A 22,996-nucleotide genomic window follows, 5' to 3' on the forward strand; every position below is an offset into this window, starting at 1 on the left:
TGCCTATTTGGGTATATGCCCCCAGGTGCTTTCTGGCATGTGTATGACAGTTAGGTCCCGCAGTTTCATCTGTGATGTGTCTGCTCTGCGCTGATGACAAGATGTTTTTGTTCTTTATGTAGGTTTTATTGACCGACACCAATACTCAGTTTGTGGAGCAAACCATAGCTATAATGAAGAACTTACTAGATAATCATACCGAAGGCAGCTCCGAACATCTGGGGCAAGCTAGCATTGAAACAATGATGTTAAATCTAGTCAGGTAAGTATTCTACTGAAATGTAGCAGAAGCACATCAGCATTGGTGGTTGCTAGTGAAATAATTTGCTATTCTTTATTGCACTCAAAGTGGGGTGCAATAAGGTAAGCAGAAGTTATGCATGTGCTCCTATAAATAAAAATATTGCAGTTTTCATAGTCACATTTCATCATTTTACTTAGAGGGTAAAGCATTTAGAAAACTTTTCTTGTGTTTGTATCTGATATGTGTGTTTTTTTTCTTTTTTCCCCTGAATGTTTCTATGTCTAAATAGATATGTTCGAGTGCTTGGGAACATGGTCCATGCAATTCAAATAAAAACGAAACTGTGTCAGTTAGTCGAGGTAATGATGGCAAGGAGAGATGACCTCTCATTTTGTCAAGAGATGAAATTTAGGTGAGTTCTCAAAAGAGCAAAGTAGGGTCTTGTAAATCTTATGTTAAATGAAGTACAAAAAGCCCCAAAAACAAACAAAAAAAACAAAACAAAAAAAACCCCAGCAGCTACTTGATTATCCTAGGAAAGGGGAGGGAGAAAATGGAAAAGCAACAATTTACCTTTTTATTTTTCTCTCCCTGTATTTTCAAATGTCCCAAAGCTCTGTGCCCATGACAGTGCTCCCCTTGTCTAAAATCATACTGGAGCTAAGAATTTGATTCTGCTTCCAAACTGGTACGATAGCTAAAGGCTGACGTGGAGCGTTGATATTCACGTTGCCTGTTTGTGTGCCCTTCTTCTGCCTGTTGAGAGTTGGAGTAGCGGTATCTCTTCAATGAAACTGCCGTGTCACCCGAGTGATTTGGCAAATATTTGCACTATAAAAAATATTTGTATGACTAAAGGTGTACTTGTGGCTTAAAAAAAAAAAATCGTTTGTTATTTTCCTTTTCTCTGGCATTCTGTAGGAATAAGATGGTAGAATACCTGACAGACTGGGTCATGGGAACATCAAACCAAGCAGCAGATGATGATGTAAAATGTCTTACAAGGTAAAGAGAGAGAGAGAGAGAGAGATGGAGAGGGTGATTTTTAATTATTAGCAGGTTTACTCAGGGTGTTGATACTACATCATCACTATTATCAATATATTTTATGTGTTTTTTGGATATCAGGGTTTTGCATTTGAATTATTTAAATCTTTCTATTTTTAACTGAATGATTTTCAGTAAAATCCAATGTGAGAAAGTGATGTTTGGAATTTCCTATATTTGCTCAGATGGTAAATACTTATGGTCACATGTCAGAAACTAATTGAACCCTGAAGTACATAATAATCATTCACATAAATTCCTTCAGTGAGGCTTGGTTTTATGAAAGTTATCATCACCTTCTCCCTAACTTAAAATGCTTTTGCATTCTGGGTTTGCATGTTAACTCAAATTATTTAGGTTGTCCTAATAAGTTTAATGAAATAGGTGGTTCCTGAATTCCTAAAGTTCCGTTAGGACGGTGTTTATTTGCGGGAAGGTCGAGTGGAAGAACCTGAAACACTCATATGGTCCTTAAATTTTCTTTCTTCAGAGACTTGGACCAGGCGAGCATGGAAGCCGTTGTTTCACTCCTGGCTGGTCTTCCACTGCAGCCTGAGGAAGGAGATGGTGTGGAATTGATGGAAGCCAAGTCACAGTTATTTCTGAAGTAAATTTCAGTCACCAAAAATGCAAAGCAAAAAACAAAGCCCCACATACAACAAAACAAAATCTAACCAAAGTGGCAAATGATTGTATGTAGAAAGTGGACCTTATTACTTGGCTATTATGGCTATTGGCAGCTGCTTATAAAATATAACCCATGCATGAGGCAATATTCCCTATGATAGGACTGGGTTAGGAAAGCAACTGTGTTTTGTGTTTTTAAAGAAAGTGTGTGGTCATTGAATTATTGGCAGTAAAATCCAGATCACCTCATTAAGCCATTTCAAATGGCATTGTGTAAACTATTTGGACTACTAATTTTATATGGTAAACACTAAAAGTGTTCCCTGCATCGACCAGGAAAGATTGCATCTGTTCGGTGGCTATGTTATGAACTACGTGCTGGCTTTGTCAGGATAAAATCATACTCAGCATAGCACACTTCGTGATGAGCCACACTGGCTGATTATCCCAGGACTGGAGAGAAGCAGATACCCAAGACCACTCGTGTGATGCACATGTGATAATTTCAGAAAATCAGATTAGCTTTCTGGTTGCTGTGGCCTTCACTGTGTAAGAGTCAATCTTTTTACTTCTCAGGTATTTCACATTGTTTATGAACCTTTTGAATGACTGTAGTGAAGTTGAAGATGAAAATGCACAAACAGGTGGCAGGAAACGTGGCATGTCCCGGAGGCTGGCATCACTGAGGCACTGCACAGTCCTTGCAATGTCCAACTTACTCAATGCTAATGTGGACAGTGGCCTCATGCACTCCATAGGTGAGATAAAATGAAAGCTTCGTAGAGAAATTGACAATCTAGAGAATTGGCACGTAAGACAAGCAAAATTACAACAGTCCATGTTAGTAAATTTGCATCTATCTGTCCATATCAGGTTTAGGTTATCACAAAGATCTTCAGACAAGAGCTACATTTATGGAAGTTCTGACAAAAATCCTCCAGCAAGGCACAGAATTTGACACGCTTGCAGAAACGGTGCTGGCCGACCGGTTTGAGAGGCTGGTGGAGTTGGTCACAATGATGGGAGACCAGGGAGAGCTCCCAATAGCCATGGCTTTGGCCAACGTGGTCCCGTGTTCTCAGTGGGTGAGTTCTTTGAGGAAGTGCAAAACTGGGGCCTGGCACATAGCAGGTGCTTCCAAATTTATTCTTTCTAGGAATTTTTTTTTTTTTAATTTTTTTTTTCAATGTTTATTTATTTTTGGGACAGAGAGAGCATGAACGGAGGAGGGGCAGAGAGAGAGGGAGACACAGAATCGGAAACAGGCTCCAGGCTCCGAGCCATCAGCCCAGAGCCTGACGCGGGGCTCAAACTCACGGACCGCGAGATCGTGACCTGGCTGAAGTCGGACGCTCAACCGACTGCGCCACCCAGGCGCCCCTAGGAATTTTTTTTTTTTAATGTTTATTTTGGGGGAGAGAGAGAGAGCATGAGCAGGGGAGGGGCAGAGAGAGAGAGAGAGACAGAGAATCCCAGGCAGACTCTGCTAATAGGGCAGAGCCTGGCGCGGGCCTCAGTTTCACAAACTGTGAAACCTTGACCTGAGCCGAGATCAAGAGTTGGATGCTTAACCGACTGAGCCACCCAGGTGCCCCTCATTCCAGGAATGTTTATTGCATGAATTGCTAAACCTTGAGAGCTGGAAGAAACTTCAGGTATTATTCGAGTGGTTTTTCAGCTATGGGAAAGTAGTTGTGGCTTCTAGCCCTTGGGAGTGTTCTTACCTTAAGTATGAGGATCTTATTCATCATATACTTACAGTGAAACTCAAATTCCTTCCCTGTCCCACTGAAAAATTCAATTTAAACACTGATCAGAAGAAAATTAAAACCACTGACCTGGTCTGGTGTTTTCATGTATTACATGAGATGATTAGGGTTAAATCTCCTATTTAGTTGTCACTAATGCTAGAGCTAGAATTAAAGGCTTGTGTGTCCAGTTCACAACTCTTCTATAATGCACTGTACAATTTTCTAAAAAAATGTAAGCACTATATTTGCATTAGAAATTGTTGCTTGTTTTAAACACTGGAGACATAATATGGCTATTTGGTCTCTTATTCGTCTATGTATGTATGTATGTATTTTAGAGAGAGAGCAAGCACGTGTGCGCAGACGCACGAGTGGGGCAGGGGCAGAGGGAGAGAGAGTCTTAAGCAGGTGCTGTCCTCAGCATGGAGCCCGATGTGGGGCTCGATCCCACAACTCTGGGATCATGAGTGAGCTGAAATCAAGAGTCAGACACTCAGCTGATTGAGCCCCTGGGTCTCTGTTACTAAAAAATTTTCTTAAAACCATACTATTTTTAACAGTACACGCTAAAAATTTGAGAACGGTTGTCCTTTTCCATGCTAAAAATCGATTCCATTTATAGTGTACCAAAAACGATTTCAGTTTAGTAAATTATAACAAATCAGGTAATCTGTCATTGCCTGTAGGTTTTTTTCTGCTTAAAAAGACTGTAGGATCTTGTTCCTCATGCTTCAGTAAAGTTTAAACTCCTTACTCTGGCCTACAAGGCTCGACCCAACCTGGGCTCTGCCTCACCTCTGACCTCATCTCCTGCCACGTTCCTTCTTGTTCACCAGACTTAAAGATGTTAGGCTTTTTCCACCTTCGAGAGCACCCTTACTGCCACCACAGCCGCCACCACCTGGAATGCTTCTTCCCTGATCTCTTACACGGCCAACTTCTTCAAAAACCTTTTAAAGCTTAAAAAAAAAAAATTCTCTTTTGTAGATTTTAAATTCTGTTGCTTAATGTTTTCAGAATTTTGCAGGGAAGGGATTAGATGGAAACAAATGAGCACAGTATTCCAAAAACAGGTTTTGCGGCTGAATTGTCTCTCATAATTATACCTGACTTTAAAATGGAGGAGAGGGGTGCCTGGGTGGCTCAGTTGGTTAAGTGTCCAACTCTTGATTTTAGCTCAAGTCATGATCTTGCCGTTTGTGGGATTGAACCCCACGTCAGCACAGAACCGGCTTGGGATTCTCTCCCTCCCCCTTTCTCTGCCCCTCCCCTGTGTGTGTGCACTTCTCTCTTTCTCTCTCAAAATAAATAAAAAAATAATAAAATGGAGGAAAGAATTTTTATATCTAGTCACATATGTGGAATGTCACTATAGGGAGTAGAACAGACTATCTGGGTCTTCTTTGGCTTCTAGATTGTGTGGTTAGGATTGTCAAATTTTTTGCTTTAGTCACATACCAGATTTGACCAGGTAAAAGCATTAGAAGAGCTATGGGCCATGATCCTGGCCTTTGCTGTCACTGCTTGAAGGATGGGGCATCATTTTATGGCTACCCTTAGTCTATGTAAATCTCCTCGCAGCACTGTGTGGTTAAACAGTGTTTTTACTATCACATCGTTTTCCTGGAGTGTACCAAAAAATACCATGGGGAATTATGAGGGTAACCATTCAGGAAGTATGTGGGAATTAGCTGTCCACCTTTGCTTTATACATAAATCTTGCTAATCTCTTTGTTCTGAATACACAGCCCACATCTTTTCCCTTACTTTCTGCAAATCCTATAGTCTTTCCATTTTTGTTGTTTCTCTGCTGAGCCCATGTTCAGTGTATACTGAATTTCCCTGACCATGTGAGCAGAGAGTAGAGCTCTTGTGGTCACCAAAGTCTCATTCCTGCTCACTGGTTTTCTACGAAAATGATTTGGGCATATCAAACTAAACTCTTTGCCATCATGTTCTGTTTCTACTCTCTTTAATGTTGTCATGTGATTTGAACTGAATCTTGGCTTTTTTTCTGTCTAGGCCTGGTAAAACCTAGGCCTCTCTTAATTTTCATCAGTTAATTCGTAAAATTAACAGCCGCTGGGGTACCTGGTTGGCTCAGTTGGAAGAGTGTGTGACTCTTGATCTTGGGGTTGTGAGTTTGAGCCCCACGCTGGATGTAGAGATTGCTTAAATAAGTAAATAAACAAACTGCTTAAAAAAAAAAAATTCACATCTGCTATAGGCATAAAGAAATAATCATCGTAGACAAATGGACACAGATAGATCTCAGGGAGAAATTAATTAGTCACCACTTAACTGGATTTAGCAGGTGGTTGACAGTTTTGGATTTACCTTTCAGTTTCCTGCTAAAGACAAATGGGATTATTCATGCTAACTCAATTTTGTTTTGTTCTCAGGATGAACTAGCTCGAGTTCTAGTGACTCTGTTTGATTCTCGGCATTTGCTCTACCAACTGCTCTGGAACATGTTTTCTAAGGAAGTAGAATTGGCAGACTCCATGCAGACTCTTTTCCGAGGAAACAGCTTAGCCAGTAAAATAATGACCTTCTGTTTCAAGGTTTATATCCATTTATTCTTTTGTGTGTGTGCCAAGGTATGGCAAATTGATTATGTGCAGAACGTACAGAGCAGAATGTCTTTAACGCAAGATATTTGGAGAAGGCGTAATAGATTCCTACTTGTGTATTTCTTTAGGTATATGGTGCTACCTACCTACAAAAACTCCTGGATCCGTTATTACGAATCGTGATCACATCCTCTGATTGGCAACATGTTAGCTTTGAAGTGGATCCTACCAGGTTTGTCATCCTCTCATCTACAACTTTTCTCGACTTTTTCACTGCCACCGTGTGGGACCAGACCCTCAGAGGGTTTCTCCCTCTGATTCTTAAAATGAGTCTTTAATTATAAAAGTTACACACAAATACATTTTTTCTTAAAAAAAATTTACAGGTATCTTTGGCTGCCATGTGTAGAGACAGAGACCGTTACTAGTTTAGTCTGTTCTTTGCTTTTTTTTTTTTTCAGTGCATTTGCATGTACATAAATCAAGTTGTAGAAACTTTGTGGCTAACAGTGAGTGCTTAATATAAATGGAAACATGTTGTACACGTGGTTTTGCAACTTAATTTTTTTAACTTGGCTCTGTCTTCAGTCTTTCTGTGTCAGTATAGAAAGATTAACCTCATTGTTTTTACCTGCCATATAATATTTGATAGATTGGCTATATCATGATTTAGCCAATACCATATCTATCCTTTTTTTCCAACCAATTAAAAAAAAAGTTATTATTGAAATAGAATTGACATACAATGTTGTATTTGTTTCAGGTATCCAGTATTTTGGTTTGACAATTCTGTGTATTACTCAGTGCTCATCATGACAAGTATAGTCACCATCTGTCACCATACAGCATTCTTACATTATTGACCATATGTCCCCAATGTTGTACTTTTCATTTTCATCTCCATGACTTATTTATTTTATAACTGGAAGTTTCTGCCTTTGAATCTCCTTCACCTGTATCACCCATGTCCTCTGGCAACCACCAGTTTGTTCTGTGTACTTAAAAGTGGTTTTCTAGGGGCGCCTGGGTGGCGCAGTCGGTTAAACGTCCGACTTCAGCCAGGTCACGATCTCGCGGTCCGTGAGTTCGAGCCCCGCGTCAGGCTCTGGGCTGATGGCTCAGAGCCTGGAGCCTGTTTCCAATTCTGTGTCTCCCTCTCTCTCTGCCCCTTCCCCGTTCATGCTCTGTCTCTCTCTGTCCCAAAAATAAATAAACGTTGAAAAAAAAATTTTTTTTTTTAAAAAAAAGTGGTTTTCTTGTTCATTTGTTTTGTTTTTCAGATTCCACATATAAGCGAAATCATACAGTATTTGCCTTTGTCTGACTTATTTCACTTAACATAATATCCAGTTCCATTCATGTCACAAATAGCAAGAGTTTTTGTTTTGTTTTGTTTTTTTGTGCTGGAGTAATAGGTGTGTGTGTGTGGGGGGGGGGGAACATCATCTTTCTTTGTTCATCTATTGATGGACACTTGAGTTGCTTCCGTATCTTGGCTGTTGTAAATAATGCTGCAGTAAACATAGGGGTGCATGTATCTTTTCAAATTAGTGTTTTAACTTTCTTAACTTTAACTTTCTACCAAGTAGTGGAATTATTGGATCATATGGTATTTCTATTTTTAATTTTTTGAGGAACTTCCATACTGTTTTCCATCAATAGGTGCGCCTACCAACAGTGCACAAGGGTTTCCTTTTCTCCATGTCCTCATCAATACTTGTTTTTGTTTTTGTTTTTGTTTTGATACTAGCCATTCTGACTGGTGTGAGGTGACACCACATTGTGGTTTTGATTTGCATTTAGCTGATGATTAGTGACGCTGCACGTTTTTTCATGTGTCTCTTGGCCACCTTTATGTGTTCTTCAGAAAAATGCCTATTCAGGTCCTCTGCCCATTTTTGAATCAGATTATTTGGGTTTTTTTGGGTGTTGAGTTGTGTGAGTTCCTTAAATATTTTGGATAGTCACCCCTTATCAGATACATCGTTTGTGAATATCTTCTCTCATTTAGTAGGTTGCTATTTTATTGATGGTTTCCCTGCTGTGTAAAAGCTTTTTATTTTGGTGTAGTCCCAGTAGTTTATTTTTGCTTTTGTTTCCCTTGCCTGAGGAGACATATTCATAAATGTGTTGTTATGGGTGACGTCTGAGAGATTACTACCTATATTTTCTATAGGAATTTTATGATTTCAGGTCTCATATTTAGGTGTTTAATCCATTTGGAGTTTGTTTTTATGTATGCTATAAGAAAGTGGGCCAGTTTCATTCTTTTGCACATAGCTGTCCGGTTTCTGAACACCATTTATTGAAAAGACTGTCGTTTCCTCGTTTTCTATTCTTGCCTACTTTGTCATAGATTAATTGGCAATATAGGCATGGGTTTATTTCTGGACTCTTTTTTGTGCCATTGATCTGTGTGTCTGTTTTTGTGCCAGTACTATACTGTTTTGATTACGATAGCTTTGTAGTATATGTTGACATCTGGGATTGTGATACCTCTAGCTTTTTCTTCGTTCTCAAGATTGCTTTGTCCCTGAAGTCTTCTGTGGTTCCATACAGATTTTTAGGATTACTTGTTCCAGTTCAGTGAAAAACTATTGGTATTTTGATGGAGATTGCACTGAATCTGTAGATTGTTCTGGGTAGTATACACATTTTAATAATGTTAATTCTTCCAATCCAGGAGCATGGTATATCTTTCCTTTAGTTTGTGTTGTCTTCAGTTTCCTTCATCAGTGTCTTATGATTTTCAGAGTATAGGTCTTTCATCTCTCTGGTTAACTATTCTCCTAGGTATTTTATTCTTTTTGGTAGAGTTGTAGATGGTGATCCCATTGACTTTTGCTGTAACTTCTCAACGTTGTCTTTTTCCTTTTTCAGGTTATTTGCTGTAGGAATTTTATGAAACCTAAATCTTTTTGTTACTTTCTTTCTTAGAACATTAACTGTTCCCTACTGACTACAAGATAAAGTACAGAGGGGTGCCTGGGTGGCGCAGTCGGTTAAGCGTCCGACTTCAGCCAGGTCACGATCTCGCGGTCTGTGAGTTCGAGCCCCGCGTCGGGCTCTGGGCTGATGGCTCAGAGCCTGGAGCCTGTTTCCGATTCTGTGTCTCCCTCTCTCTCTGCCCCTCCCCCGTTCATGCTCTGTCTCTCTCTGTCCCAAAAATAAATAAACGTTGGAAAAAAAAAAAAAAAGATAAAGTACAGAATTTTCTAACTACAGCTCATTATCACCTGTCATTCTTTCATGTGTTTTCTGTGCATTAGCTCCAATATGCACATGTTGTATATTTTTTAAAGTGGCTTGACACATGGTTTGTTGGGGTTGGAGATGACTGATAAATGATATCCCTCTACCCAGCCCAAATTTTTAATTTTTTTAAGGTTTCTTTATTTTTGCGAGAGAGAGACAGAGACAGAGACAGAGACAGAGTGTGAGTGGGGAAAGGGCAGAGAGAGGAGACACAGAATTGGAAGCAGTCTCCAGGCTCTGATCTGTCAGCACAAAACCCGACATGGGGCTTGAACTCAACAAACTACGAAATCATGATCTGAACTGAAGTTGGACGCTTAACTGACTGAGCCACCCAGACGTCCCTTCCCTGCCCAACTTTTAAAACCAAAAGAATGGAAGGAGGAGGGCTGTGAAGGAAGCACTCAGGAATCAGTCATCACCTTTATTTTTGATAAAAATGTTTAGAGTGTGTGGCTTTTGATCCTGTGGGTGAATAGGCTTGCTGATATTTCACCTTGAATTAGACTCATCTACCTCATCCCTTGCATAGCTGGATAACTACAGACATGTCTCACAGGGAAGCTTTTTACCACAGAAGTGGAGAGCAAACCAGAATATATCTTGTCTGCAGGCAGACATATCCAGAACAGAGAGGGTGGCACTGAGCAGAGTATATACTAAATCTGTGAGAATATAAGGGGATAAGAATTCTTATACACAGTTGTCAAAATTATCTTTTTATAGTTTTTTTATTCAAATCAAGATCCCAGCAAAGTTCAAACAATGCATTTGGCTGAAAGTCTCTTTTAAAGGGCAGTTTCGTTTGTTTATTTTAAATGGATTTTCCCCCCCCCCCCCCCTTTATAGGTTAGAACAATCAGAGAGCCTTGAGGAAAACCAACGGAACCTTCTGCAGATGACTGAAAAGTTCTTCCATGCCATCATCAGTTCCTCCTCAGAATTCCCCCCTCAGCTTCGAAGTGTGTGCCACTGTTTATACCAGGTATGCTTAAGGTTAGAGAGTACCATTATTAACCCAAAGCTGAAGTGAAAAGAATGCTTTACTAAAGAGGAATTTAGCTGCTGATAGTGGGTGGTTGAAAATACTGAGTCAGTTTGGATGAGTAATACACTAAGCCTTGTCGGAATTGGCTTTGAAAAAAAATTAAATATTGCTTAGGAGACAGTTTGAAGTATTTTAAGGGGGTACTAAAAATAAGTTTCCTCACATTGGGAGCAAGTTTTAAATGCACAGAATCTCTTGGATATAACAGATATGGTTGAAATGAGATATATTATGGAATTTTCTTGGTTATCTTTTGCCTGAATTACTCATAAGGCCTTTTGAATGTGAGGCACGTCTACTCCTTGCTTTTTGTACTGTTGAAATGCTTGATCCATAATTTTGATTTCTTAAAATATGTTTGTGTCAATTTTTCCTAGAACCAATTAATCTGATTATTTTACATAGAACACTACTTCTAAAATATATTGCACCAACATTCAGATCAAATTATTAGACTTTCTAGCACTAGCACTGCAAGTAATGCTTCTGAGTTCAGATGTCTGCAGTCATCCCCTACTTGTTGAGGAAATTAGGTCTGTGTTCTTTTTATGGCTTTCACTGTGCTTTTGAATTGCATATGCAGGTTCAGGGACGATATAATAATTCCAGGGGAAATTAGTGCAAATCTGTGTTAGTCTGTTCAAACTATGATTCTGGAAGAAACATTAGTGGGTCTGGAGTTTGGGACAGGGGTGGGTATAGGGGAAAGAATTTACACATTTACCAAAACCCATGTCTTTATGTCTTTTTCTTTGCAGAGTCATCCCCAGCCATTTGTTTTTTAGCACAGGGCTTCAGTTGCTTAGAGACATTAGCAAGATCAGTGAAATCACCATTTTAAAAAGCTGTTTCAGGCTGCTCTGTGTGAATTATTCCCCCATTGCTATTTATAAAGATGTTTTTGTTGTATCACTAAAAGAAAACTTATAACAGTTAACAAAATGGCAGTAGTCCTTTCCTATCAATAATTACTTTAAATATAAGTGGATTAAGTTTTCCCAATTGAAAGGCATAGAGTGGCTAAATGGATTAAAAAAACCAAGATCCTACAATATGTTGCCTACAAGAGGCTCTTGTTAGCCTTAAGGACACACATAGACGGAGAGTGAAGGGATGGAAAAAGTCATTTCAAACAAATGGTAACCAGAAAAAAAACAAAACAAAACAGGAGTAGCTATACTTATTTTGGACCAAATAGACTTTAAACTAAAAATGGCAAAAAGAAACAAAAGTCAATATATAATGACAAAAAGGGGTCTATACATCAAGAAGATACAATAGTTATAAATATTTATGTGCCCAACAGTGGAGCACCTAAATGTATAAAGCAAAAGCTAACAGACCTAAAAGGAGAAATAAATAGTAATAAAGTAATTGTTGGGGACTTTAATACCCTACTCTCAACAATGGATAGGTTATCCAGACAGAGAATAAAGAAACAGCAGATTCGAACAACACTTAAATCCCAAATGCACCTAACAGACATATATAGAACGTGTTATCCAACAACAGCAGAATATACATTCTTCCAAAACACACATGGAACATTTTCTAGGATAGACCATATGTTAGGTCACACAACAAGTCTTAGCAGATTCAAGATTAAAATCATACCAAGTATCTTCTCTGACCACAATGGCATGAAGTTAGAAATCAATTACATGAGGAAAGCTGGAAAATGAGTGAACCCATGGAAATTAAACACTACCCTGAACAATTAATGGTTAAAAAAAAGAAATTAAAGGAGAAATAAAAAAGTTTCTTGAGATAAATGAAAATGGAAACACAACATACCAGAACATGTGCGATGTAGCAAAAGCAGTTCTAAGAGGGAAGTTCATACCAGTAAACACCTATGTTAAGAAGCAGGAAAGATCCCAAATAAGCAACCTAACTCTTTCTCTTAAGGAATTAGAAGAAGAATAAACTGAGCTCCAAGTTAGCAGAAGAAAGGAAATAAAGATTGTAGCAGAAATAAGTGAAATAGAAATAAATATAGAAAAACCTCAGAAAAGATGAGCCAGACTAAGAGTTGGTTCTTTGAAAAGATAAACAAAATTGACAAACCTTTAGCTAGACTAAGCAAGGAGAAGAGAGGAAGGACCAAATCAAGAAATTATAAATGAAAAAGGAGACCTCACAACCGATACCACAGAAATTCAAAGGGTCATAAGAGACTACCGTGAACAAACTAGACAACAAACTGGACAACCTAGAAGAAATGGAAAGAGTCTTAGAAACATACAACTTATCAAGACTGAATTAGGAAGAAACAGAAACTCTGAATAGAATTCCTAAATTCTCCCAACAAAGAAAAGCCCAGGACCAGTTGGCTTCCCTGGTGAATTTTACTAGACGTTTACAGAAGAATTAACAACCAGTCCTCTTAGCAAAAATTGAAAAGAGAGCACTCCAGACTCATTTTGTGAGGCATTACCCTGGTACCAAAACCAGAAGAGGACACTGCTAGAAAAGAAAACTATAGGTAAATATCATTGATGAGTATAGATACAGAAATTCTCAGTAAATTACTAGCAAACAATTCAGCATATTAAAATGTTCACACCATGATGATGTGGGATTTATCCTTCGGTGCAAGGATGGTTCAGCATCTGCAAATCAATCAGTGTGATGCATTACGTTAATTCAGTGGAAGAAAAGAATCATATGATCATCTCAGTAAATGCAGAAAAAGGATTTGACAAAATTCCACATCCATTCATGATAAAAACTCTTAATAAGTTAGGCATAGAAGGAATGTATATCAACATAATAAAGGCCATAAATGACAACCACACAGCTAACATACTCAGTGGTGAAAGGTTGAAAGCATTTCTTCTAAGATGAGGAACAAGACAGAGGTATCCACTCTTACCACTCCTATTCAACATAGTACTAGCAGTGCTAGCTAGAGCAATCAGGCAAGAAAAATTAAAAGCCTCACAATTGGAAAGGAAGAAGTAAAATCGTTTCTACTTGCAGATGATATATATAGGAAATCCCAAATACAACCAAAAAACAGAGCTAATCAGTGAACTAAGTAAAGTTTCAGTACACATAATTAACATACAAAAATCAGTAGCATTTCTGTACAGTAACAAATTTATGGGAAAAAATAGATCCTATTTACGATGGCATCAAAACAATAAAATACTTAGGAATAAATTTAAGAATGTGAAAGATCTCTATTCTGGAAACTATGAGCCATTGATGAAAACAGATTGAAGATACAGATAAATGGGAAGGTATCTTGTGTTCATGGATTGGAAGAATTAATAGTTTAGATATGAATAGTACCAAAAGCCATCTGTAGATTCAGTGCAATCTCTATCAAGTTTTCAGTGACATTTTTATAGAAATAGAAAAAAAAGCTCTTAAAATTTATATGGAAGCACAAAAGACCCTACCTCCCCCCCCAAAAAGAACAAAGGAAGCACCACATTTCCTAATTTAAAGCTATAATCATCAAAATAGTAGGTACTGCATAAAAACAGATGGACTGACCAGTGGAACAAAATCAAGAGCCCAGAAATAAACCCAAGCATATAGAGTCACCTAATTATAAAAAACAGTCTTTTCAATAAATGGTGCTGGGATAACCAAATATTCACATGTAAAAGAATGAAATTGGAACCATATCTTAAGTCCCTCACAAATTAACTTGAAATGGATTAAAGATTTAAATGTAAGACTTGAAACCATGAAACCGCTAGAAGACAACATAGGAATAAAGGTTCTTGGCATGGGTCTTGGTAATATTTTTTGGATATGACACCTAAAGCACAGCAAACTCAAAAATAAACAAGTGGGACTACATCAAACTAGAAAGTTTCTGCACAGCAAAATAAACCATCCATAAAATGAAAAGATAACTATGGAGTGGAGAAAAAATATTTGCAAACCATGTATATAATGAGTTAATATTAAAATATATAAAGAACTTACACAATTTTCAATAGCAAAAAAAAAAAAGCAAATTTAAAAATGATTAGTAGATAACTTGGAATAGACATATAGATATTTCTCTAAAGAAGTTACATGAAAGGCCAAAAAGTATATGGAAAGATGTTCAGCATCACTAGTCATTAGGGAAGTGCCTGTTAAAAAAAACCACAATGAGGTATCAACCCATGCCTGTTAGAGTGGCCATCATCAAAAAGACTAGAGATAACAAATGCTGGCATGGATGGAGAAAAAAGGGAACCCTGTGCACTGTTGGTGCACTTGTAAATTGTATAGCTACTGTGGAAAACAGTATGGAAAATCCTCAAAAAATTAAACATAGAACTGCCACATCATCTAGCAATTCCACTTCTGGGACTATATCCAAAGGAAACAAAACACTAACTTGAAAAGGTATCTGCACCCCCATGTTCATAGCATTATTTATAGTAGCCAAGGCATGGAAACAACTCAAAAATCCATCAACAGATGAATGGTTTAAAAGAATTGTGGGTATATACAAAATGGAATATTATTGAGCCATACAAAATGAGGAAATCTTGGCATTCGTGACAATATACACGGCCCTTGAAGGCATTATGCTAAGTGAAATAAGTGAGAGACAAATATACTGTATGATCTCACCTATATGTGGAACCATGAAAAAAAAAAAAACACAGCTAAACTCATGGAAAAAGAGATCAGACTTGTGGTGGAGGTTGGAGGCAGAGGAAATTGGAGGAAAGTAGTCAAAAGGTACAAATTTCCAGTACTAAGGAAGTACTAGGGACATAACGTACAGCTTGATGACTATAGCTAACCCTGCTCTATGACACATAGGAAAGTTGTGGAGAGAGTAAATCCTGTGAGTTCTCATCACACTTTTTGTCTTTCTTTTTTTATTGTATCTGTATGAAAAGATGGATGCTATCTGAACCTATTGTGGTAATTATTTTTACAATATATGCAAATTATGCTGTAAGCCTTAAACTTCTTATACAGTGACATATGCCAGTAATTTCTCAACAAAGGTGGAAAAAAGCCAAAAAAAATCTTGTCATCATATACATAGATGATAAAGTATACCTCGCATTAAACTTTCTTAATTTGTCATTACTCTTACTGCCTTTTTAAAATAGCTCAAGGAGGCTTAGGCGAACCCCATGTAATTTTTTCACCTACTTAAATCTGAGACTAGAGGGTAGTTTAGTTGTAATTTGAAACCTTATGCAGTGAACAATATCTTGAGTTGGGGCATTATTCAGGTTTTTCTTCAAATCTAATTCATTTTTTCTTGTTTATAAAACTAGGCAGACAAGAAATGGTGAGCATATATTTAAAATAGTATGTGTCAACTTTTTGGTCAGCCTTAGTAGTTTTCAGAGAACATTTTATTTTCTGAAGTGGCAGTGGCTTTGACTTGAGTTAAAAGTGAATGGTTACCGACTACCTGATTACATGATTTTCCTAGATTTTAGTAAAATTCTTCATGTGATTGGCATCCTAAAGGAAAAAAAATTTTTTGTGTCATCAGCAAACTTGGGAGTCCAATCTGAGACCATGATTCTGATAAGGTAAAAGAAACAGGGCTTGGCACTTTGTAACTACTTGGAAATATTTAATGAAGGAATAAATTCTCCTATCCATTCCACCCAAGTAGACAAGATTCTTGCCAGCTTTCATAGGAAGAGAGGAGGTAGTGAACATAAATCAGAAATAAGAGCAAAGTAATCATTTCTGGCTTATTAAAATACTATGTGTTGTACTTTTTAAAGCATGCCATAATTAAATATCCTGCATTATAACAGAGCTGAATTCTCGTATTAAAATTTCACATAAAATTATTCTCTTTAGGGGCGCCTGGGTGGCGCAGTCGGTTAAGCGTCCGACTTCAGCCAGGTCACGATCTCGCGGTCCGGGAGTTCGAGCCCCGCGTCGGGCTCTGGGCTGATGGCTCGGAGCCTGGAGCCTGTTTCCGATTCTGTGTCTCCCTCTCTCTCTGCCTCTCCCCCGTTCATGCTGTCTCTCTCTGTCCCAAAAATAAATAAACGTTGAAAAAAAAAATTTGAAAAAAAAAAAAAATTATTCTCTTTACGAATATTATTAAAATGTTGTGTCAGCGCACTGGTTGAAGTAAGTTTCAATAAGGTCGAAGCTTGTTGGAATGTAGAGTACTGTAGAGCAAAAGTGCGCTATTTTACTTATAAATAAGGTTTTGTTTTTTAATAAGTGATAACAGAATTTTAAAATTACTAATTAAAAAAAAAGCTTTGATCTCAAGTTATTCTTTCACTGCGTCTCCTACAAAATGTAGTTTTCCCTTCAGTTTGCTCTTTTATTCATCTTTCCTCTGGCTTTTTCTTGCCCTTTTGACTTTGGCAGTGACATAATGGTACCTTTGTACTTCTGTGTTCTGCTGGGAAGGATAGTAGTCGATTGTTTCCTCTAGTAAACATGGCTCCTGCTTTGGGACTTGCTTGGAAAATTTTGAAAAGTGAGGATATTGATAGCTAATGAACTTCTCTGAGCATTACCGCTTTTTTCCTGAGTTCATATTTTTTGACTGTTAAGCTTTTTTTGAATCCTGCTTTAACCAGGTTTCTTATTTTGTATGTCTCCTTACTTAGTGAATTGGGTTCCGATTACGTAAGAATAGCCAACTGTGAACATGTGTGAGACTTACAATTAAGACATTTTTCCATGTATTTATTTCCACTTGTCCCCCTAATAGTTTTGGAATACAGGTTTTCCCCACTATCCCAAAGTAGAGTGTTCCTGTGAAACCTTTTGTAAGCCTACGTGACATAAAGGGAAGAAGCACTTACCATTAATTTATATGGAAATTTTTTTTAGCGTTCTCAGACCCCCAAAATAGCCTACTGAATCATACCAAATAACACATGAAAGCTACAATAACATTAACATATAGTAAAAACAAGAATAATATGATAAATACACAGCCTGCATAAAGTACAAATAATGTACGTACAGTGTGGTTTGGCTTCCCAAAATTGGGAAGACGGCACACCAGAGGGCTGACAGGTGGTGATGGTGGTGTGTTAGGCTGGGGTGCTGGAGGTTGGGGTCGTGGGAGGTACAGGAGTATGGAGTATAGGAGAGAGAGGAAGAGGGTCACCTGTTAACATCTCATCATTGTCTAAATCCATCAGTGCGAGCAGGTCACTAACGTCTACACCTTCTTCTATGTCTGCCTGCCTCGATGTCAAATGTCGAGGTTCATCGTCTGCCGTGGCTAATGTGGCTGGTGTGGAAGGCTTGAAATACAACAGTATGCTCAACTGCTCAGCCTCTTGCATTTTTCTATACGACAGTTATTTGTAGGCACTCAAAACGTTATGCAAACCTGCCCTAAACCTACGTGCCCTTTCAAAATTAAAGCCATACTTTTCTGCAATCACTGCAGCACTGTCCGTTGTAGCAAAAATCTCACTCAAGTGCTTCCCGTTCAGTTCCTGGATAACTGCACTGTCCGGCCGTTCACTGCCGCGTTCGTTGTCGATCGGTGTTCTCTCCTCTTGGAGTTGCATCACCTCTTCATCTGTCACTTCTTGGTCATGGAATGCCAAAACCTTCAACATCATATTCAGTTTCCACAAACTGATCCTCCTTAGCCAAAGTCAGTTGGTTTGGCCATATTTATTGTTGGTTTGAAGCCTTTAAAATTGTTCACTGCTTCAGGAGACCATCCACTAAGCACCATTTCTCACCCAGACTGTTAGCTTATCAAGAGGATCTCCAAGGTTGGCGAATGCCAGTTTTAAATGGTAGTCTTTCCAGATCCTTTGTAAAAATCCTTTGGAGTTGGCTTCTCTGTTGGTTCTTGCATATAGGAAGCTTTAGTCGTGCCCATTAGGCCTAGGACACATGGTTGTACCAACAACGCCATATTCAACAGGAAGAACACAGCCGCAGTGTTACTGTCATACTCAGTAATGCCGGGTGGATGAGCAGCACAGTTTTCAACCATCAGAAGACACCTGTTATCACGATTGTTTTCTCTACAGTATTTTCAACAAAAGGACTAATGTATCCACTCATGCACTCAGAAAAAAATCACTTGGATATTCCAACCACTTGGACGTGATTTAAACACGAGAAGCGTATCCTTATCAGTGCCTTTAAGTGCCCTTGGATTTTCTGAATGGCATACTAGTAGAGGACTAAGGACAGCATCACCAGTGGTGTTAATAGTAGGCATTAAGGTAAACCTGTCCTTTGATGCCTTGTGTCCTTTAGCCTGCTTTTCTTCTATTGAAATACATGTTCTGCGTGGCAACTTTTTCCACTAATAAATTGCAGTTAAACACTTGTTTACGTGAATAACCACCTGCTATAATTATTTTCTTCAGTTCTTCTGGGAACTTTTCGGCAGCTTTAGTATCAGCCAAAACACTCTCTCCAATAACCTTTAAGCTATGAAGCTGCTCTTGCCTCAAAACCGATCAAACCACCCATGACTACCTTTCAATTCTGCTTTTGCAACACTTTGATCCTCACTGTCCAGTACTTTCTGTTTCAGCTTACTAAAAAAATGGATGTCTCCTGAAGTGTTAGGTAACTTAATGGAACCCTTTGCTTTGTTCACCCATCAATCCACCCAAGCAGTAGACTTCCCATCGCATCCAGTACTGGATGCTGACTAAAGAGACCACTTTGCTACTGGAAGAACCAATAGTAACTTCAGCAACTTTCAGAATTCTTTCTCTCCGTCAGTAAATAATATGAATGGTGGATACAGGCAAGTTGAGTGCACACGCAGTATCTTTTTCATTCACCACAATTGAAATGCTTAATCCCACCCAGTGTTATGGTAAGCATGACACCCTTATGAACTCTTAGGCTTTTCTGATACCTTAGGACACATCCCGCTAATGGATGCACAAAATGAGTTGAGATAAAGCACAGATGCTCCTAGACAAGTTCAAAGCTGTGGCGACTTGATACTGAGAGTAGCGCCTGGGGAAGGAGCTTGGCGGTGGTCAGCTCGCTGCTTGGGGAGTGAGCTTCCTCTGTAATGGCTCGCTGAAAAACAGATGTGGTTGTAATACTCGTTTTTTGCTTTTTTCCTCATAAAGGCAAAAATTCTCTTTGGATTCCTTTTAGTTAGCAAAAATAGGTACTAATGTAAGTCTTTTGTGAAAGCGAACTTTCAAAAAGCAGGGGATACCTATAATGAGAAAATAATTCCCAGAATGGATGTTCTCTTAAGTTATAGTGAGAGAATTCTGAGAAAGCCAAATATTATGATTCTAAGTAAATGTCATCTTTTCCCAGTAAATCTGCTTCTCTGAACAGAAGTAGTTTACAACAATTTTTTAACTTATTTTTGAGAGAGAGCAAGAGTGTGAGTGGGGAGGGGGCAGAGAGAGAGAGTGGGACACAGGATCCAAAGCGGGCTCTGTGCTGACAGCAGAGAGCCCAAGGCAGGGTTCGAACCCATGAACCCCAAGATCATGACCTGAACCAAAGTCGGACGCTCAACCAACCGAGCCACCCAGGCACCCCATGCCAGTTTTTTAAAGGCTATAAATGATAATTATACATCATAATTGAAAAAAAGTTACATAAAACTGTGTTTTGGTGATCTGTTTGGTTACTAGTACTTTTGTATATAGTCTAAAGTTTGAACCAGAGCTCCGTGAGAGAAGGACTGTGTCTTTTTGTTCTACTGCTGTTTCCTGATGCCTAGAATGGTATCTGGCATGTTAGATGCACAGTAACTACTTGGATGGATGGATGGACGGATGGGTGAACAAATGTCAAATTAACTTTAAGGTTATGGTGTTGAATGCACTGAATTCCTAGAATAAAATGCCATGTATGGTGGATCTAATTTGGTTTTAAAGATATTTTAAAAAATTGTTGTGCCTCGTCTGATCTAACCAGGAGTCTTAATTTAAAAAGAACTCTTTGGCTTAGAAGGAACTCTGAGAGGTGAAGCCAGTATGTCTGTGGGTTTTGTTTTTGTTTTGTTTTGTTTTCCTTTTTGGTATTTTGTTTTTTGATACATTCTGATAGTCAAATATGTGAAAAATTTTAAGCGGCTTCTAAGTTTCATTCTATAATTTTCTCTGCAGTTTCTTCACTTTAATATTAATTAATGCTTATTTCTAGTTGAGCTGATAACATTCTTCTTCCAAACGTTGCAGAGCTTTTAACCTCCTCTGATTAGAACTTTTTCAGGAAGTAGCCTGCCAACAGAAAAATATGTGAAATTTTAAGAGCGACACATTTTTTAATTGAGAATCTCTGAAGTGAATTTTCCCCTTATATATAGTCATTTAATGTTTATTTTTTAAATCATTAGGTCTAAATTAAATGCCAGCTATTGAAAAAAGAGCTTTAAGTCAATTGAAGGATACACAGAGAAGTATTTATCAAGAAAAAATTATGTAGACACATGGAAGTGTTTTTAGTGTGTGATCTACTTGTAATGAACATTTTACATGAAATTTATCAAAAGCTAGGAATGAACTGAAATGTAAATATTAAATGTCCTCAAATTTACTTGGGGAGAACTTTTCCGTGATTTATAGCCAGAAATAGTAGATATGATTGTCTCAACATTTCTTGCTGTTTATTTAGTGCTTTGGCTTGAAAATGTGATAAAAATTAAAATCCAGAAATAAAATTCATCCCTCGAAATTCAGTTGATTTCTAATTTTTTGTTGATTCCATTTGTGTTACATTTGATCATGTAATTTTATGTACAAGCCAACATTGTTTTTGTTGCTGTATGTAGTTGGTGCTGTGACTTGTTTGTGCTCATCTCTGTCCTGTAGGCAACTTGCCACTCCCTACTGAATAAAGCTACAGTAAAAGAAAAAAAGGAAAACAAAAAATCAGTAAGTTTGGAGAACTTTTTATTAGCTGTTTCTTTCAAAGCAAAACAAAAATCTTTTGCTGTTTGTTAAGAACATCTTCACTTCAGCCTATTTGACCTTCACTGTAAAATCATTCTACTAATTCTGGCACAAAATAGCTTTCATTTCAATTAACCCTGGAATTAAGTTACATTGAAACATTCTCTGTGTTCCTTTGGTTTGATTTATCCCAAAGGCGTTTTGGGGGCATTTGTTGCATTGGATATCTCTGGTCTAATTTTATTATTGTTATTTTAAAAATTATAAACGAATGCAAAAGAAACTTAATTTCAAGGCCTTAGGAAATGCTGACTCTCTTCATTCTTGCTTCTTGTTGCAGGTAATGTGAATGGTTTCTTTTCCTAGAGATGAAAGTTTTTCTTCATTGTTAGAAATATACGGAGGGGAAGTGTCACTTTCTAAATCTTAGCTGAAAGTTGCAGTTTCTTTTTGTTTTCTTTTTTACTTTTTATATTTTTATCTAGAGAGTCTGAGCCAGAATTTAGATATTTGTGCTTAGATTATAAAAATCCTAATGATAAACGTTTACCTTAGAGAAAGTCACGATTAGACTATTGGGACTGCGAATATAGTACTTTTGAAATAACGGAAAACTCATTGAGTCCATTTTGTATAGAAACACCTCATTTTGCAAACATCTGCCTGTTTCTATGAACTTGTCCTAATTAAAAGGAAGAAAATTACAGTAGTCATAATTTTATTTTCTTCCCATGAGTAGAATTTGGTCCAGATTCATTCATTTTAAATTTGTCATTGTCACTATGACTTACCAGGCCGAGCATTATCTTTGTTCATATAATCCAAATGATTTTAGAGAAAGATGTTAAAAAAAAAAACCAAAAACGTTTAGGAGTCATGTAGGCGGTTTACGTACAAAGGTAAAATTTAGAATATTCATTTGGTTTCATCTTTGATTCCTTGTCTAAGCTTTACAAATAATAGGCTTCTGTTTTAAATTCAGAACTAGATTAAAATTTAGACAACTATGCTTATGTACATTCACGATTTTGAGTATGTTAAGTAAGTTGGGTCAGCTGTGAGCAAATGGATTGGATGGCTTTCTTGCTTAATAAAAACATTCCTTTCTAATGCTTCTAATTCTCAGCATATGTGAGTTTAACATGTATACACCATCACTGTTGAAATTAATTTACCGTTTCTAACACCCGTTCAGTGTTTTACTAATGACATTGTGTAGTGTATCACATAAATTAAAATTCTGGCTTTCTGTGTTTCTCTAGAGCATGTTTTCTAGCCTTCCTAACATTGCTTTATTTATTAAGATTTTGTCTAAAATTGTTCCTTGAAATGTTATTTTCTGCTAGTGTTATTTTCAGATTTTTTTTTAAGTTTCTGGGTAACACTGAGTTTTGGAATGTATCTCTCAGCACAGGTGATATGAGGTCCTCATGGAAACAAAGGGAAACTAATTGGTAATTTGAGGTATTTGGGAACACATTCTAAAGTATGAAGACAACATAGTCATCATAAATTTAAAATGTCAGTTTATGGAATTGCTGGCTTATGAATCTAATGATCTTTTCTTTAAAAAGCAAGCTAACTCTTTTGGGGTATATGGATAATGGATCGGAATATGTAAAATA

General features: G+C 37.6%; 1 protein-coding gene across 4 annotated transcripts in view; it reads left to right on the forward strand.

Annotated features, from left to right (window-relative positions):
- NF1 (neurofibromin 1) overlaps nucleotides 1-22,996 on the forward strand; it is a 251,040-nt gene that overhangs the window by 118,445 nt on the left and 109,599 nt on the right. For 2 of the 4 annotated variants that reach the window (XM_030295711.1, XM_030295712.1), the window contains 10 exons: nucleotides 123-262; nucleotides 534-656; nucleotides 1,166-1,249; nucleotides 1,782-1,898; nucleotides 2,495-2,676; nucleotides 2,792-3,003; nucleotides 6,072-6,233; nucleotides 6,371-6,474; nucleotides 10,347-10,482; nucleotides 21,291-21,353. In XM_030295711.1, coding sequence (XP_030151571.1) covers nucleotides 123-262; nucleotides 534-656; nucleotides 1,166-1,249; nucleotides 1,782-1,898; nucleotides 2,495-2,676; nucleotides 2,792-3,003; nucleotides 6,072-6,233; nucleotides 6,371-6,474; nucleotides 10,347-10,482; nucleotides 21,291-21,353 — 1,323 coding nt within the window. The remainder of the gene's footprint in view (nucleotides 1-122; nucleotides 263-533; nucleotides 657-1,165; nucleotides 1,250-1,781; nucleotides 1,899-2,494; nucleotides 2,677-2,791; nucleotides 3,004-6,071; nucleotides 6,234-6,370; nucleotides 6,475-10,346; nucleotides 10,483-21,290; nucleotides 21,354-22,996) is intronic. The other 2 variants (XM_030295713.1, XM_030295714.1) reach the window with 1 other exon arrangement.

This window comes from Lynx canadensis, chromosome E1 (assembly GCF_007474595.2).
Source record: "Lynx canadensis isolate LIC74 chromosome E1, mLynCan4.pri.v2, whole genome shotgun sequence".
In the NCBI taxonomy this organism is placed as follows: Eukaryota; Metazoa; Chordata; class Mammalia; order Carnivora; family Felidae; genus Lynx; species Lynx canadensis.